The sequence below is a fragment of the Ursus arctos genome, unplaced genomic scaffold (genome assembly GCF_023065955.2).
Source record: "Ursus arctos isolate Adak ecotype North America unplaced genomic scaffold, UrsArc2.0 scaffold_1, whole genome shotgun sequence".
NCBI classification, from domain to species: Eukaryota; Metazoa; Chordata; class Mammalia; order Carnivora; family Ursidae; genus Ursus; species Ursus arctos.
In genome coordinates, this window is record NW_026622763.1 from 24,462,729 (window position 1) to 24,482,889 (window position 20,161).

Sequence of the window (20,161 nt, forward strand, 5' to 3'; positions counted from 1 at the left end):
TTAAAAAATACTTAGAATACATAAATGAGAACCAAAAATGACTTGTAAATATTTTTAAACGCTATTTAAAAAGAAGCAATTTATTAAATGGATTAACAAGCAGCTTAGACACAATTCAGCCAGTTAACCACAAGACAAATTGAAGGAGTTAGCCAGGGCCAACACAGAGAAGCAAGAAGGTTAAATGAGTTGGAGAATGAATAGTCTAGCAAATCTAGTCAAAGCTTCCAAAGGAGGAAATACACTAGGTTAGAAAAAATGATCAGAGATATTTGAGGGTTTTTTCCTCCCTGGGCTAATGCAAGAAATGATCCCACAGGACGCACAACAGACTCTAGGTAGCTAAATAAAAATGTCATCAGGAAGACAAAGAAAAAGTGTTAAAAGCATCTAGTTAGATAAACACAGAGATTCTTAATAGCAATAAAGAATACAAAAGATGGTAGAATAGTATCTGCAAAGGGTTGAGATAAAATAACTCACCTTGAAATTTGTACTCAACAAAATTATCTTTACATCTATATCTCAACAAGAACAAAAATATTTTTACTTAAAAATTGGGCAAAGGAATGGAATAGACATTTCTCCAAAGCCGATGTAGAAACGGAAAACAAGAACGTGAAAGGATGTTCAACATCACTAATCAGGGGAACTGCAAATCAAAATCACAAGTAGAGACCACCTCACACCCAGCATGATGGCTACTGTAAAAACAACAACTACCAGCACGATCACAACAAAACCCAAGTGTTGATAAGGATGTGGAGAAATTGGAACCTTTCTAAGTACTGTTGGTAGGACTGTGAAATGGTGCAGCCTCTGTGGGAAACTGCATGGCAGTTTCTCAAAAAATTAAAAATAGAATTACCATATGATTCAGCAATTTGGGTATATACCAAAAAGAATTAAAAGCAGGGTTTTAAAGATAAACTTATGTTCATGGCATAATTATTCACTATAGCCAAAGGTACAAACAACCCAAATGTGCATTGATGGATGAGTGTATAAAGAGTGAGATACATACATACAGTGGGATATTATTCAGCCTTAAAAAAAAAATTTGGATACTTCCTACAATATGGATGAATCTTGAAGACATCATGCTGTGTTAGATAAGCCCTTCACAAATAGGCAAATACTGTGTGATTCCACTTATAAGAGGCACCTAGAGTACTTAAATAAATCATAGACAAAGGAAGTAAAATGGTGGACACTTGGGGAGTAGAATTACCAGGAGCTGGGAGGAGGGGATATGGGGAGCTGTTGTTTAATGGTTATAAAGTTTCAGTTTCATAGGATGAAGAGTTCTGGAGATTGGTTCACAGTGTGAATGTACTTAAAACTACTGAACTGTACACTTAAAAAGGGTCAAGATGATAAATTTTGTGTGTATTTTACCATGATTAGAAAAACCTATCAAAAACAAAAGCTAAATAAATATATTTTCAGATAACATATCAGATTATTACTAACAGATTATCAATAAACTAAAGGAACAGTTAAAGACATAAGTCAGAGAGAAGAAAAATGATCACAGTAGAAAGGCCTTAGATGAAAGAGGAATGGGGTAAGCACATAAATTGGTTGACATGTAGATAAATCTAAATGGAACACACACACACACACACACACACACACACACTGGTTGTCAATTCTCTGCATGTGAAATTTCTTCCTTCCTTCCTTCCTTCCTTCCTTCCTTCCTTCCTTCCTTCCTTCCTTCCTTCCCTCCTCCCTCCCTCCCTCCCTCCCTCTTTCTTTCCCTTTTTCTTTCTTTCTTTCTTTCTTTCTTTCTTTCTTTCTTTCTTTCTTTCTTTCTTTCTTTCTTTCTTTCTTTCTTTCTTTCTTTCTTTCTTTCTTTCTTTCTTTCTTTCTTTCTTTCTTTCTTTCTTTCTTTCTTCAGTCTGTCTTTTTCCCCCTATGCAGTGGACCTGCTGACACCAGCATCTTGGAGGTGGGCATAAAGGCTTTTGTCCAAAATCAGATATGCCTTCAAAGAAGGAGGGGATCCCAAGTGTCATAATTTTCTGAGGGCAGATATGGCTCTATCCATCAAACCTCATTTGAAGTGGGTTTCTGGGCAATTATTTATCCATTTTTAGGGGCAAAGTTAAAAAAAAAAAACAATTGGTAACATTTTTGCCAAGCTTTTTCAAGGGAACTTTGTAAATATTAAATATTCCATTTATTGAAACTATGAAAAACTGTATACACACACACATTACTATATATGACACATGGTATACAAGTCAACAAAACATCCATAAACACAATCCAGCCTAAGAAATAGAATATTGCAAATACTTTAGGGGCCTTCTATGTATGCCCTCACTAATTTTATGCTTCTTCAACTCTGAACAATTTACTGTTTATCATTGTCTTGGTTTTGTCAGTTTTAACACATATATATGTATACCAAACCTATGTTGTTATTTTTTCCTAGAGAATATGAAGCAGAATTACAACTTTTTCACTAATCATATCTCTTAATCTCCTAAACCTATAAATATTGATATTTTAGAGGAATAATTCACTGCTGATTCAGGAAAATGTCCTAAGCAAGGTTGTCTCTTTTATTTTCATCTGGACTAACGTCTCCAACACCTCTCCAGTGATCTGGTTAACTTCACCTCTCTCCCAGCCATCAGGTTTGATTACTTCTATATCTATCATACCCTTGATGTCTGCCACCTTCTTATACCTCTCATTGTTCTACCCTAATTTTTGCTCTAGATTTAGAACATTTCTTAACCTTCTAGCTGTATCCTTATCTATAATTTCTTAGTTTTCAGTCTTTCAGATTTCCACCTAATTTATCTTCAAAAGAGTTTGAATCACCTATAACCGGCTGTAAATGGGTTTGCCTTTAGAAAAAAAAAATACAAAAATACAAAAACAGCTCTTCTTCCTGATGTAAAACTCTTTGTACTCTGTCTCATTAACCTTATAATTTATTCTTCTCGAAGTCTAGCTACTGCTCACTACTTGCTCCTCCCTTCATATAAAGTGTCCAGAGCTTTGTAACTACTGATATCTCAACCTGGATTGATCTGCTACCATTTCCCCCCAAGGTCTAATTTGACTACTACTGCCTAAGTGAGCACTTCGGTGATCCCATATAATAACTTAGTATTCCTTGTGCTAATTTTCCAAGTAGCTTACACCCTTATTAAACTCCATATTTCATGTAGCCTTATATTTTAGTTAGTTGTTTATATCTCATTCTTTTACCGGATATGAAGCTGCCAGAGGTTATAGACTGTCTTAGCTAAATATAACCATCTCCCCACCCATCTAATCTATCACATATAGAACCCACATATAGAATTTCCCTATGGGGAAAAAATAAAATAGAATTCTGTCCTTCTAACTAGAAGATAAAGAATAAACATAGGAAGTATGGCTCATTTAGCACGCATTGCTATAGATACGTAGTTCTCAATGAAATGGCATTTATAGGTGTGGTTTTGCCTTTCTTTCTTTCTTTCTTTCTTTTCTTTCTTTCTTTCTTTCTTCTCTCTCTTTTTTTTTTTTAAATCACAGATGTTGACATTCTTCCACTGAAAGGTTTCCTGGGTGATAATGAAAATTGAAAATCCTATTCAGAAATAGGCAAAACAACAGATGTTCCCTATCCAAACTTTCTACTTGAATTCAAGGCCTGGTTCCAAAATCTAGATCTCACTGTTATTACTGACCTGTTTTTATTTCCTTCATTCTCTCTGAACGAATTTTCACAATCTTTTTTTTTTTTTTTCTAAGCATTTTTATTACTGGGAACAATTAAATATGGTGTCTTGCAAAATAGAGGCAATGAATGAATCTTTAGTACTCACTTACAAAATAATTGTTGGCAGAAGTGGATAACAATTTCAAATAATAATGGAAATCTACTTTGAAATAGGTCCAGTTAGATTCAAAGTATTATTGAGAATTAAATTTTATATATTAGCAATGTGATCAAAAGGTCTGCATTTAAAGAGGTTTATATTTTTGTAGTTAAAAAAGCATATGATTATATGATAATTCCCTACCATATAAATGAGTGTTCTTTACAAACATAACTTCTAATTGTATTAATCTTCCTTTTGTTCATTTTTAGCATCTGCTTAGGTCAACGTAATAGTCCAGTTCTTTCAGATAGTAGATGACTCTAGAACTAAAACAATACTTTGTTCAATCAATGGTACTTGCTGAAAGTTGAGTCCTTAATTTTCCAAAGGCAAACGATTCACTTTGCATTAGAATAATCAGATACATCAGGAGTTTTTTCCAATAAAAGTGAATTTTTATTGATAGTAACCTGGAACCTCATAAAGCTGCCAACATATCTCTAAAAGCTTTTTCTTATATATCAGAATAACCAGTCAAACTGCTGGCAGTGGGATGGAATAAACCCTACACTTCACCCAGGTGCTACTAGGTGAACTCAGCAGAGTACGCTGAGTGTATATTAAGTGAACATTGGAAATAAATATTTGTAGAAACCATGTGGTTATAATAAAGTTTTTGCTCTCTAGTTGCCAAAGTTCCTTATTTATAAAAGAAAGGGACGCTCAAGGGGGGGAAACAGCATAGCTTTAGAGTCAATTCAAACTTGGATGTAGCAAAGCTCTGCTACTTCTTAGCATGGCAAACCTGAATTAAATGTCTCCTCAATTTTAAGAACAGAAAGTAACATTTATTTCAAAGCACTGTACGGGGAATAAATGAGAGATAAAAGAAGAATAGATGGAAATGTGAAAACTCAACTATGTAACTCCCAGTTATGTAAGGAACTTTAAGGCCTATTAATGTCTTCTTTTTTTCTTACTATATTAATTGCAAGTTAATTTCTTGCTATGTTAATTTAGAGATTGCAGGGGACAATCTTTTATCTAGTAATGTATAATGGTGGGCAGCATACAGGTACTCAGGAAAGCCAACTGAGCGTAAAAGGACAACACCCAGCCACTGGGGAAGAGGTCCCAAATTCTCTCATTGGAGGGTAATGAGGATGACAGGAGCTTTAAACATACGGTCCTGAGTGTGAATGTGTCTCCATTGTTTCCTCACTTCGTTTCTGAGACAAGGGTTTCAGCTTTCACAAGCTTAAGCTTTCTCATCTGCAGAATGAAGGTAATTCTCAATAAGAGATTTGTAAAGATTACATGAGATTATGGTGCTTGCCACATTAACGACAGCTAGTATTATTCATCACATCAGAAAAATAAACCTGAAAGCATCAATAATTGAAAAATATATGGACCAAGCAGTGACTCAAGGATAAGAATTAATTACCACCAGAGAGTCAGACTGCAGACCACTAGCAAGAGCATTTGCTATGAATTGTTACAGTATTTTTCTTAGATTTAAAATTACTTTTGTTTTTTGTGAAAGAGGCAAATGCACATGTGTTAATAAATATTTAATTTATACAAAGAATGCATCTATCATCATGTGTTAGTATTTATGCTTATAATGAAATGTGCTTTGTACATTTATGTACTACCTACATTAGCTATTTGTTAGAGAAGTAACTCTAACAAATAGCTAATGTAGGTAGTACATAAATTAAGAACAGCTTAGTATTTTAAGATATGGAGAATGGCAAAGCAGGCAAACTATTTCTAGACCCATTCACGAAGGCTCAGTGTTTTCTTAGGAAATGGTCTGCTTGGGGCAATGGAGAAATGTAGAGCCTGATTTTTGAAGCAAGTTTCACATTAGACTTAAGCTAAGGAAGATAAGGAAAGAAAGAATCTCTCAAGAAAAAGTCCAGTAGAGGAAGGACAGCGAAGTGAGAAAATACAGAGGCCAACATATAAGAAATAAGGGAAAGGTCAGACAGACATTTTCAGGGAATCCAAAAGATGAAAGGAAAAAATAAAGTACAATTACTGGCAGGATTTGAGATACTTTGATGAGCTCACAAGCTGAACTGTCAAAAGTTCATCTCAAGCTTTCTATTAATGGAAAGATAAATCAGTCCTTAACAAGGTTTCACCCTGGAAGAAAGGAAAATGCAACATCATTCAACTTGTAGGGTAGCTAGAAATGAAGGACTTATCTTTGACAATGCCTATTCCTCAACCTTCATAACCAATTAATTAAGTTCCTTTATATATTCACTCTTTTATATTTCTATAATTCTCCCTCATTTCTCTATGTCTATTGTTTCCTTTCTAGCCCAGGTTTCTATCACATCTTACTAAAACCACTATATGAGCCAACAACCTAGTCTCCCAGAGTCCCTGGCTCACCTCCCCCCTATCTCAGACTTCTTCAACTCTCTACTAAACCTAAAAGCTAGAACTGATATTTTCCAAAGGCAAACCTAACCATATAGCTGCCCCCTCCTTAAAACACTTCCTTGGTTCTCATTATTTTCAGTACTAATATAAAAATCAACAACTCATAAAGTCTAGATTCAGTTTCTATTTATTTCTTTAGCTCCATCAACTTGCATAGTGTGTCCCTTTTGTTCAGTGTTCCATACTATTCAGCCAATGCTGATTCTCCTTCAATTTCTTATCATATATAAAACATTCCAATATTTGTCAAATGATTGCATTAATGATTATTGATCCTAATGTGTGTGTGTGTGTGTGTGTGTGTGTGTGTGTGTGTGTGTGTGTATAATGTTAGAAAATATCATTGCTCAATTTTTGGTTAATAATTATAAATAGAGTCCTCTAAATGAATATAAGTCTGTGATTTTCTCAAAGACAAATTCATCAAATTACTACTAGCTACCAATCTATAATTATAGACAGAAAATTGTTCTCACATTTTTCTGAGGTATAACATCTTTTGCTTCCTACAATTCACAAAGCCTTTTGGTAAGGATTTCACATTCACGATAAAGTGCTTAAACAACTTTCTGTTAGACTTTGATGACTTTCTTATGAGAAGATCACCTGACTCTCAGTCTTAGAAGGCACCTAGTGTCCTTTAACTGATCTTTCAAGGTGTTTAGTGACCTCCACCTAGTCTAACAATGATTATCCAACCATTTTTCCATCCTCTCTGTAAAAAATCCTGTACAAATAAAAAATCTTTGCATTAGCCTTTTTATAAAGGTTCTTCTCTTATGGCAAGTTTGAAATAAATATTTGAACAAGCTTATAACCAATTCACTCAAGTTGCTTTAATAGTACTAAACTTAGATGACTAAAGAGCTGGCATAAATAAAAGAGCACTTTACTGGTCAAACACTCTCAGATCTGCTAGTGATACTCAAGCCAGCTTTGTAAGTATGATATGTGGAGACTCTTGAAAACCTGTGAATTTAAAACCTGTGCTTCTTATTGCTTTCATTAGGAGATTGATCTTTCCTCATATAAGGCCTGATTTTAAATTTTTAGCATGTTTCAAAGCATGAGAGTTTGATATATCTATATGGATTACTGATCACCCTTTCCTCTATCCTCTTCCAAATCACTCTCTAATGCTTATGGAACATAAAATTGAACAGAAACTGTCTTGTTTGGTTTTGCAGTCATGGAAAAGAGCAGATACTCAATGAAGATACACTAAGCTACTAAAAATAACAATAACAACAACAAGAACAATAAGAACTGATCCAGAAATCACAATACACCAAGATTCAAACAAAGACTAGGATAATTCAATTCTAAATATTTAGACTTCAACCACTAGATTTGCATGTATGTCTAACTTTACTTCAACTATATTTTCTACTTTGGGGAAAGTTACTTTTTTTTTTAATGGTTAATTTAACAACATTTATCAATAACCTATGATTTAACCTGCTAGGTCAGGAGATGGACAGAAATAAGTTCCCTGTCTTATTTTTGTAGTCTAGTTCTGTAGAAATTTATTCAAAAAGAAGTTGATAATAAGCTTGACTCAGAGGGGGAAACCAGTCCTTCCCAATATCCTATATTTTCTGTATGCACAAATTGCTATTCCCCCATCAGCAAAAAGGAGTCTTCAAATATGTTTGTTTAGAAATCTGTAAATTTTAAGGAGATCCCTTTTGAATTTTTTTCTTCTTTTGAAACTAATTTTCTAGTTATCAGACTATTATGCACAACATAATTATAGCATTCTACAATTGTAAAGACATACCATATTATTAAATCTCTGAATAATCAATTCCAACTTTCAATTAACAACATAGAATTGGATAATAAAAAAAGAATACAAAAGAGACTTGTGATTATTATAAATTGAATGACATTTTTTTTAAGTTGTAATGTGCAAAATACTTACCTCTTGAAATAACAGTTTCCAATCCAGTTCCATTAATAAAGGCCCGTTTAATGGTTTGTGTTTTAATATCTGTCCAGTATAAACGTTCTTCAGATGCATCAAAGTCTATCACAGTAACATCATCAATATCAGGGACTGTAAATGCCGTGATAAAGTTAAAATATGGATTATCAATATCCACTCCTCTGATTTCAGAACGTCTTGCATATAGAAGAAATTTTTTCATTTCTAGAAAAGAAATAGAAATAAATGTTTTTCTCTTATAAGCTAGGCAGGTTTGAAGCAATCTAAAAATTCTAAAATATTACTTGATGATTTAAGGGAATTTTAACACCAGAAAATCATAACCAAGATTTGATGGGCATAAGTGATCTATCTATTATTTAAGTTAAAGTACTTAAGAAACAAATATAAAACAAGTTCTAATTCTTAAGTCATTGTTTTTCTTTAGTTAGAAATACCAAGAAATTCTCAGTGATTTGATCTTAGAATTTTAAACAATTGCTAAAACACATGAATTCTGCAAATGTCAAACAACCATATTTGTTCTTTGTACCTAATTGTAACACAATTAAATGATTTTTGAAGGCCTAAGAATATTTGTTATACTACCTCTGAATAAAATTAAACATGGATTTAAAAAATCATGTTCAGGCTTTTCTTATCAAAATTGGAGCTCAAAGGATGTGAAAGCATGCTTTATTACACATTTTTAAAATCTGTGGTAAGTAATATTTTGAGGCATTGCATCAATTTTTTCCCCACAGGCACCTTTCTTAACTGAGTTTGTAAAATAAGAGATTAAATAGAAATGGAAGTCACAGATATTCTATTATTTCATTGATTTCTTTGGAATTTTTGTTGTTGTGATATGTTAAGATTATATGTCATTAATTAAATCAACATGTGCCTACATTCCTGAGTTAAGACTTTGTGAGTACACTCTTTTCTGACCTTAAAAGTAATTGCTCTGCAAATAAACAAAAATTACTCAAAATTAAAACAAATCAAAACAGAAAAAAAAAAAACCCACAGTCTGATTTCAGTCACAAACTTCATTATCATTTTTTTCTAGTTTAAATGTGCTGTTTAAATAGTTTTAAGAAATATTTCAAAGTTATATATTTTACTTCATTTTTTTTCCCTTCAAATTGATAATTCCCTATAAAATGATGTGAAAATAACTTTAGAAGAGCAGGAGGAGATTAAAGCTGTTAAGTACCTCTTTGTTACATGAGTTACCTACATCATCACTTTCTGAAAATACACTTTCACTTACAAATCTCTCTGTTTTGTAGAGATAAATTCTGCTAACACACCAAATAAGAAAGTGGCAAGAAAAAAATGAAAAAGGTAATAAATAGAAAAGTGCAGCATATCACATATTTAAAGAATTTGTCAGTCTTCCCAAAAGTGGACGAATCACCAATAGAGTCTGGAAATAGCACTACCTCAATGTTTTTAAGGACATTAAAAGCCTCTTCTGCTTCGCTTTGAGGAAAATCTTAATGCTAATACAATTTGAGAGAATTCAATTCGAATTTTAGATAAGAACTTCAAGAAATTTACCATAGCAGGTCTTCTTGTCTGAGGAAAGCTTCATCAAGTGGGGGCACGCACAAGCAGCACTCCTATTATGATTGATCAGACACATGTGAGAGCAGGGGCCTTTGCCATCATTAGCTGCACAGGGATTGGGAGCTGTAATTACACAGTGAAATATTAACAGTGAAAAAGAAAAAAAATATATTAGGGAACCTCTGAGGTTGACAAGGGTTATTCACTTAATGATTCAAAGTGAAGTTCCCTATATAGCACCCATTACAGGGATTATTAATATGATAATAATAGACAATCATACATAGCAATTACATTAATAAAAACATTTTCCTCCTCAAAGATAACAACTAAGTTAACTCCCTTAATTTTCTCTAAGTTGAAATATATGCATCCATTTGCCTTAAAGGCAAAGATTTTTTAAAGGATTTTGTCTGAGAAAGAAACAGGAATAATTATCAAATTTAGTTTATAATAAGCTCAACTAAATCATAATCCAGGAATTGAGTGTCTCAGTTGGGTAGATGTTGTTACCTTCCTAACCTACCATATAGACTCCCTTCTTGCCTTGGCACACCACTCTTAGTGTTTCCCTAGGAAACTGCTGTTGTTCCATATATATCCCTCCTTCAGATCATATGCTCTTTATCAAATCAGAGGCCTAAGTAAAGAAATGTTTAACATCCTTCATTATTAAGACATCTACTTTTTCATTTTTTTTTTCTCTACTAACTGGCTAAAGTTTTTTCTACTTACACAGACTTGCTAGACTATACCACATAGCTAAGTTATAATATATTCAAATTTAGAATGGAATATTAAATTTTGCAGCTCAATGTCATTCTCTTATTGTTTTGTGTTTAGTGTTCTGTCATTATGCCTTTTGGATAAGATTTTAATCTTAGCTGATCAATAACTATTCTCTTAAATCTTATTTTATATAATCTTTCTAGTAGAATAAGGATACTAAATTAAAGGCAGAAAAGTGTTACGACTTCTGATCCCACCAGCAATATTTTAGTTTTCAACCTATTTTAACTTCCTAACAAGTGGACCTATTGTTCAGAGTAGTTAATGTCAGTCCTGTGGAGTTTTAAGGCAAAAGACTAAAAATCAATGAGTTATAATAAAATTGTAGAGGATATAAGAAATTAACTGTACTTGATAATCAATGTGGTTTTTGCCAGTATTTAGCATCCTCCCCGCCAAGGTAATAAAAATAATCAATGTCTTTGCATTTGCTTAAAAATCAATCAATCAATCAATCAATCAAAGGAAATGAAAGACTCAGAAACATTTTTCTAAGAAAATCAATTAAGGAGAGATTTTAAGATGGTGGCATAAAAGAATCCTGAACTCACCTCCTTCCATGAACACAACAAATCTACAACCATATATATAGAGCAATTCCCTATGAAAGGGACCTGAAAGCTAGCTAAACACCACCTCCACAGCAAAGGATAAAAGGGCCACACTGAGACATGTAGGAGAGGCAGAGACATGGTTTCAGATGAAATCCTCCTCAAGCATTACTGCTAGCTCCAGTCAGAGCACCCTGACCCCACACACCATAGCCACAGCCTGCCCAGCTCTAGCTGGCCAGCCAAGCACCCCACCTTCATGCACCAGAGCCACTGCCTGTCTCACCACAGCTGGCAGGGATGTACAGCCCTCACGGGGGACACTTCTTGAGCATCTAGATCTCTTGGCTAGGGGGGATTACATTTCTGGGCCCCATGGGTCTAAAACATTTGGAGAAACAGACCTTGGCAGGCTACAACCCCCAGGGCACTGCATAAACAGTAGACTGAAACACTCCCCCAGTATTTGTGTGAAAATGCCTATTTTCTTGTTCTGGAGCTTAAGCCTGAGGACATCCAGAGGTCAGAGGTGCCTCTGGAAACCTAAGTAAAGAATCACCATATTAGTGCCCTCTAATATCTTTGCTGATATCTCCCAGAAGAGGGAGGTACATATGTCTAAAGCCATAATTTTTAAAACTGTTGTCCAGATCTCTCGGGTTTGAAAATCTGCATGGTTTACAATTATGAACCGATAAGACTCTATTTATACAACTTAAAAGCTATTGCCTGAGAATCTGGCTTACAATTAGACTAAAACTATGCACTGTCTAAAATCCCTCCTTTTGGAACACTGACAGATTTTGGCACACCTGCAACAGGTTACTTACACAATCACAAAGGTCTGAGAAACACACACAAGCTAAAACAGTTTGAAAGATAAAGTTAGCTGCTACACAAGTCCACTGCTTCAAGACTGAGAGAGGTAGCTGTTTCACCTGATGCATAAGAATAAAAACAGAGAGTCAAGCAAAATGAAGAGACAGAGGAATATATTCCAAATGAAAGAATAAGACAAAGCTCAGAAAAAGGACGTTAACAATGCAGAAGTAAGTAATCTACCAGATAAGAGTTCAAGGTCATATTCATAAAGATGTTCACCAAACTCTGGAGAAGAATGAATGAACACAGTGAGAACTTCAACAAAGGGACAGAAAACATAAGAAAGTACCAAAAAGAGGTTGAAAGACTACAATACAATATATTACAATAGCTGAAATGAAAAACACAATAGAGGGGTTCAACAGCAAACTAGACTAAGTAGAAGAATGGATCAGCAATGTGGAAGACGAGGCAGTGGAAATCATCCAATCAGTGGAGCAAAAAGAAGAAAATAATAATAATAATAATAATAATAATAATAATAATAATAAAAGTGAAGGTAGATTAAGGAAACTGTTGGACAATATCAGACAGAATAACATATGCATGATAGGGGTCCCAGATATAGAAGAAAGAGAGAAGGGTGGTAGATAATTTATTTAAAGAAATAATGACTGTTCAAGACAGTATGGTACTGGCATAAAAACAGATACATAGATAAATGGAACAGAATAGAAAACCCAGAAATGGACACACAACTATTTTGTCAACTAATCTTTGACAAAGCAGGAAAGAATATCCAATGGGAAAAAGTCTCTTCAACAAATGGTGTTGGGAAAACTGCAGAGCAAAATGCAAAAGAATGAAACTGGACCACTTTCTTATACCATACACAAAAATAAATGCAAAATGGATCAAAGACCTAAATGTGAGAAAGGAAACCATCAAAATCCTAGAGGAGAACACAAGGAGTAACCTCTTTGACATCGACCATAGCAACTTCTTGACATATTTCCAGAGGCAAGTGAAATAAAAGCAAAAATAAACTATTGGACTTCATTAAAATAAAAAAGCTTCTGCATAGTGAAGAAAACAATCAACAAAACTAAAAGGCAACCTTCTGAATGGGAGAAGATATTTGTAAATGATATATCTGACAAAGGGTTAATATCCAAAATATATAAAGAACTTATAAAACTCAACATCCAAAAAAACAAATAATCCAGTTAAAAAATGGGCAGAAGATATGAACAGAAATTTTTCCAAAGGAGACATACAGATGGTTAACAGACACATGAAAAGATGCTCAACGTCACTGATCATCAGGGAAATACAGATCAAAACCACAATGAGATACCACCTCACACCTGTGTCAGAATGGCTAAAATCAACAATACAAGGAACAGCCAACAGGTGTTGGCAAGGATGTGGAGAAAGGGGTACTCACTTACACTTGGTGAGAATGCAAACTGTTGCAGCCACTTTGGAAAACAGTATGGAGTTTCCTCAGAAAGTTAAACATAGACCTACTCTACAATCCAGCAACTGCACTACTAGGTATTTACACAAAGGATATAATAATATTGATTTGAAGGGACACATGTACCCTGATGCTTTTAGCAGCATTATCAACAATAGCCAAATTATGGAAAGAGCCCAAATGCCTATTGACTGATGAATGGATAAAGAAGATGTGGCATATACATACAATGGACTATAACTCAGCCATAAAAAGAGTGAAATCTTGCCACTTGCAATGACGTGGATGGAGCTAGAGAGTATTAGGCTAAGCAAGAGAAGTCAGTCAGAGAAAGACAAATACCATATGATTTCACTCATATGTGGAATTTAAGAAACAAAACAGATGAATACGGAGGCAAAAAAGGAGGCAAACCAGAAAACAGACTCTCAGCTATAGAGAATAAACTGAGGGTTCCTGGGGGTGGGAGGTGGGCAGTGGGATAGGGGAGGTATTAAGGACGGCACTTGTGATAATCACAGGATATTGTAAGTAAGCAATGGATAGCTAGATTTTACACCTGAAATTAATACACACTGTATGTTAAATAACTGGAATTTAAATAAAAACTTAAAAAAAAAGAAAGAATGGTTGAAAACTTCCAAAATGTAGGGGAAAAAATTAGGGATTAGGCATCCTGTTCCAGGAAGCACAGAGAGTTCCACATAAATTAAATACAAAGGGATCCAAACCAAGATACATTATAATTAAAATGTCAATAGTTAAAAATGAAGAGAGAATATTAATAGCAGCAAGAGAAAAACAAATTCTTGCATACAGGGGAACATTAAGGCTATCAGCAGATTTATCAGCAGAAAGTTTATAGGCCACATGGGAGTGGGATGACATGTTCGGAGTGCTGAAAGGAAAAACAAAACAACAAAATACAAACCAAAGCAAAACTTCCATTGAAAAATACTTTACCCAGCAAGGTTATTATTTGGAATTGAAAGAGAAATGGAGTTTTCCAGATAAGCAAAATGCAAAGAATTCATTACCACTAAATGGCCTTAAAAACATGTTAAGGAGAATTCTTTAAGGTAAAAAGAAAAGGGAATAACTAGTAACAAGCACACATATGAAAGTTAAAAAACTCATTAATAAATGTAAATATATCATAAAAGTAATGGAGTAATCATTTATAAAGCTAATATGAAGGCTAAAAGACAAAAGTACTAAAATTAATTATAGCTATAGTAATTAGTTAAGGGATACCTAAAATAAAAAGATGTAAAATGTGACATCAAGAATAGAACACATGGTAGGGGAGGGTAATGAAGATGTAGTTTTTAGAATGTGTTCAGACTTAAGCTGCTATCAACAAAATAGATAGTATGTGTGTGTGTATCTCTATCCATCTATCTCTCTATATATGGTGTTATATGCGGACCTCATGGTAACCACAAATCAACAATCTATAGTAGATAAACCAAAGACAATAAGAAAGGAATCTAAACATAACACTAGAGAAAAACACAAAACCACAAGGGAAGAGAGTAAAAGAAGAAAAAAGGAACACAGGCAAACTACAAAAACGTCCAGAAAACAATTAAAAAAAAATGTCAATAAGTACATACCTATCAATAATTCTTTAAATGTAAATGGAGTAAATCTCTAATCAAAAGACAAAGAGCGGCTGAATGTGAAAAAAATAAATAAAACAAAACAAACAAACAAACAACAAAACTCAAGATCCATCCACATATTGCCTGAAAGAGACTCACTTATGATCTAAGGACACACACAGACTAAAAGTGAAGGGATAAAAAAAAAGATATTCTATGCAAATGGAAAGTAAAGAGAAAAAAAAAAGTCTGGTGTAGTTTATACTTATATCAGACAAAATAAACTTCAAAACAAACTATACAAAAGACAAAGGCATTACATAATAGTCAATCCAACAAGAAGATTTCTTCTTTTTTTTATTTTTATTTTTTTAATTTAATTTATTTTTTTTAATTTATTTTTTAATTTATTTGGCAGAGAGAGAGACAGCCAGCGAGAGAGGAAACAGAAGCGGGGGAGTGGGAGACGAAGAAGCAGGCTCCCAGCAGAGCAGGGAGCCCGACGTGGGGCTCGATCCCAGGACTCCGGGATCATGTCCTGAGCTGAAGGCAGACGCTCAACTACTGAGCCACCCAGGCACCCTTGAGCCACCCAGGTGCCCCCAACAAGAAGATTTCTAAGAACATTTCTAAGTATTTATGTAGGTATTTATATACACAATGAAGGAGTACCTAAACACAAAAGCAAATATTAATAGACTGAAAGAGAGAAATCAACAACAGTACTATAATAGTGACTTGCATGTGCCACTTATATCAATGGATGGATGTCCAGACAGAAAATCAATAAGGAAATATTGGCCTTAAATGACACATTAAACCAGCTGGACTCAGATATATACAGAACATTCCATCCAAAAGCAGCAGAATAGATGTTCTTCTCAAATACACATGAAACATTCCCCAAGATAGATCATATGTTAGGCCACAAAACAAGTCTCAATAAATTCACAAAAAATGAAATCATATCAAGCATCTTTTCTGACCCCAACAGTACAAAACTAGAAATCAAGTACAGGAAGAAAAGTGTAAAAATTACAATTATGTAGAGCTTAAACAACATGCTACCAAACGGGTAGCATGGATCAATGATAAAATCCAAAAAGAAAAAAAAAAATACCTAGAAACAAATCAAAATTGAAATACAAAAGGCCAAAATCTGTGAGATGCAGCAAAAGCTATTTTACGAGGGAAGTCTATAGCATTTACAGGCAACCTGAAGAAATACGAAAAATCTCAAATCAACAATCTAACTCTATACCTAAAGGAAGTAAAAAAAGAACAAATAATGCCCAAAGTTAGTAGAATGAAGGGAATAATAAAGATCAGAGTAGAAATATATTAAATAAGAGACTAAGAAAACAAATGTTCAAGGAACCTAAAAGCTGGTTCTTTGAAAAAATAAATAAAATAAAAAATGAAAGAGATGCTACATCTGATACTAGAGAAATACAAAGGATTATTAAAAAAACTACTATGAACAATTAAATACCACAAAACTAGATAATCTAGAAGAAATGGATAAATTCTTAAAAACATACAACCTTCCAAGACTGAATTATGAAGAAATAGAAAATATGAATAGATTGATTATAAGCAAGGAGATTGAATCAATAATCAAAAACCTCCCAACAAATTAAAATCCAGGACCAGATGGCTTCACTGGTAAATTCTACCAGACACTCAAAGAAGATTAATACCTACGCTTCTCAAACTTTTTCAAAAAATTAAAGAGAAGCAAACGTTTCCAATTAAGAGACCAGCATCACCCTGCTGCCAAAACTAGAAAAAAAACCACAAAATAAATAAAATTACAGGCTGATATCTCTGATGAACATCCGTGTAGAAATCCTCAATAAAATATTAGCAAATAGAATTCAACAATGCATTAAAAGATTACATAGCATGATAAAGTGGTAGCTATCCTCAGGGGTACAACAGTGGTTCAACATTCCCAATCCAATCTAACTGACATACAACTTTAACAAAATGAAGAATAAAAATCACATGGTCAACTCAATAGATGCAGAAAAACACATTTGACAAAATTCAACATCTATTCATGATAAAAACTCAACTAAGTGGGTATGAAGGGAATGTACCTCAGTATAACAAAGGCCATACATGACAAATCTACAGCTAACATAATACTTAACATGAGAAAGCTAAATGTTTTTCCCCTAAGATCAGGGACAATAAACTCTAACCACTTTTATTAAACACAGTATTGGAACTTCTAGTCATAGCAATTAGGTAAAAAAAAAGAAATAAAAGGCATTTGACTTAAAAAAAGAAGTAAAACTGTCACTATTTGCAGATGACATCACACCATATATAGAAAACCCTAAATACTACACACACACACACACACACACACACTGTTAAAACTTATAAATGAATTCAGTAAAATTGCAGGATACGAAATCAATACACCGAAATCTGCTGCATTTCTATACACTAATAATGAACTGTCAGCAAGAGAAATTAAGAAAACAATCCCATTTACAATTACATCAAAAAATACCTAGAAATAAATTTAAGAAGATGACTTCTACACTGAAAACTACAAGACACACTGATACAAGAAACTGAAGACACAAATATGTGGAAAGATATATCATTCTTCTGGATTGGAAGAATAATATTGTTAAAATGTCCATAATATCCAAAGCAATCTACAGATTCAGTGAAACCCCTATGCAAGTCCTAAGGGCATTTTTCACAAAACTAGGACAAATAATGATAAAATTTGTATAGAACACAAAAGACTCTGAATAGCCAAAGCAATCTGGAGAAAGAACAAATCTGGAGGTATCATGCTCTCTGATTTCAAATTATATTAATCGAAATGGTACAGGATTAAAAAGAAACAAATATATCAATGGAATAGAGTACAGGGCCCCCAAATAAACCCACACATATACCCTCAATCATTTTATGATAAAGAAGTAAAAAATATACAATAGGGAAAGGACAGTCTTTTCAATAAATGGAATTGGGAAAATTGTATAACCACATGTGAAAGAATGAAACTGGATTGCTATCTTACACCAAAGATTAACTCAAAATTGATAAAAGATTTGAATGTAAGGCCTGAAACCATAAAATTCCAAAAGAAAACTTAGGTGGTAAGTTCCTGGACATTAGTCTTAGTAATTCTTTTTTTGGTCTAATTTTAGAGGCAATGGAAACAAAAGCAAAAATAAACAAATGGGACTACCTCGAACCTAAAAACTTCTACGCAGCAAAGGACATCATCAACAATACACAAAGCAAGGTGCTAAATGGAGGAAGATACGTGCACATCATATATAGGGGCTAATATTCAAAGTACATAAAGAACATGCAATTCAACAACAACAACAAAAGAAACAACCTCATTAAAAAATGGACAGAGGATCTAAATAGACATTTTTTCAGGGAAGACATAGAGATGGCTGACAGGCACATGAAAAGATGTTCACCATTAATTATCAGGGAAAGGCAAATCAAAGCCACAATGAGATTATCATCTCACACCTGTTAAAATGGCTTTTGTCAAAGAGACAAGAAGTAATGTCTGTTAGGATGTGAAGAAAAGGGAACACTCACACACGGTTGGTGGCAATGTAAACTGGTAAAGCTGCTATGGAAACCTATTTGGATATACCTCAAAAAACTAAAAACAGAACTAACACAATTCAGCAATTCCACTTCTGAGTATTTACCCAGAAAACAAAAATACCAATTCAAAGAGAAATATGTAAACTGTGTTCACTGCAGCATTATTTATGATTACCAAGATATGGAAACAATCTAAGTGTCAATCAATGGATGAATCAATCAAAAGATGTGGCATATAGATATAGGTGTATCTCTATAAATATAGATACAAGGAAATGTTACACAGCCATAAAAAAGGAAATCACTATTTGTGACAACATGGATGGACCTTTAGTGAATCACACTAAGTGAAATAAGTCAGATAGAGAAAGACAAATACCGTATGATTTCACTTATATATCTAAAAACAAAACAAACAAACAAAAGAAAACAAAAATGAAGTCAGAGAATATTACTGATTATCAGAAGGGAAAGAAGTTGAGAGGTTAGGCAAAATGGGTGATAGGTCTCAATTGTATGGTGATGGATGGTAACTAGACTTAATGGTAGTAATTGCTTTGTAGTGTACAAAGTTGAATTATAATATACAGCTGAAACTCATATATTAAATACTAATTTTTATCTCAATTAAAAAAAGAATCAGTTAAGAATGAAACCATTAGAGAACGGAAGCCTAAGTCTAGAGATTCCTTGGGAATCCAAGTCCCTCTATCACATGGAGTAAGTGCCATATATTTTATTTTCTTCTTTTTTATATTTGTGTGTTACAATTAGATTCCTCAAAGAATTGCAGGTGAGACAAGGAAGAGAGCAGATGTAAAAGTTATTAAGGAAAGATGTTGGAGGAGAGGAGGCAGAAGCAAGGGGCACTGCTTGAGAACATTAAATACCTAGAGTCAGGGAGACCTAGCTGTAGTGGTAAAAGTACAAATTTCAACACTTGAGACAAGGAACAGAGGGTGAGGAAAAAGAAGAAAAACAGAAAGAAAAAAAAAATAGAGGAGTAAACGGTGGAAGAGGAAGGAGGAGGAGAAATTTGTTTAAAAATATTGACATAGGAAATGCTATTCCTCTCAAGGAAATTAAAAGCATAATCCAAGACAGCTCAATGATAGGTACTTGGATTTCACTTTGAACATCACTATTTTTGGCCCAGAATCATACTAGCTCTTCTCAACATCCTATAATTGTGATAAAATATTTTTAAAAGCAAAAATAAAATATTTACTTTCTGTATGCACAAGTAAGAAATTACATTGCTTTGTAGCCTATCTGTATTAATGATAACACTATCACTTAGTATTCACAATATTTTGTGCTTTCAGTGTGCAAAATCCAAGACTTTTTACTTCCAATATTTATCTTTTCTCACTTTGAAATAATGCTGTTAAATATTTTTAGTTTCTTTCTAATCATGCAATTGAACAGACACCAAATTACCAAATTAAGGAATTTGATTCACAAACTCACATTTTAATATAAAGCAGGTATTAGCAAATGGTGAACCCAGAGCCAAA

At 33.6% G+C, this 20,161-nt stretch overlaps 1 protein-coding gene across 1 annotated transcript in view; it reads right to left on the bottom strand.

Moving 5' to 3' along the window:
- The window catches only part of LRP1B (LDL receptor related protein 1B), a 1,450,575-nt gene that overhangs the window by 543,185 nt on the left and 887,229 nt on the right, over nt 1–20,161 (bottom strand). The window contains exons 28-29 of the mRNA XM_057306380.1: nt 9,787–9,918; nt 8,218–8,445 (exon numbers count right to left, since the gene is read on the bottom strand). Coding sequence (XP_057162363.1) covers nt 8,218–8,445; nt 9,787–9,918 — 360 coding nt within the window. The remainder of the gene's footprint in view (nt 1–8,217; nt 8,446–9,786; nt 9,919–20,161) is intronic.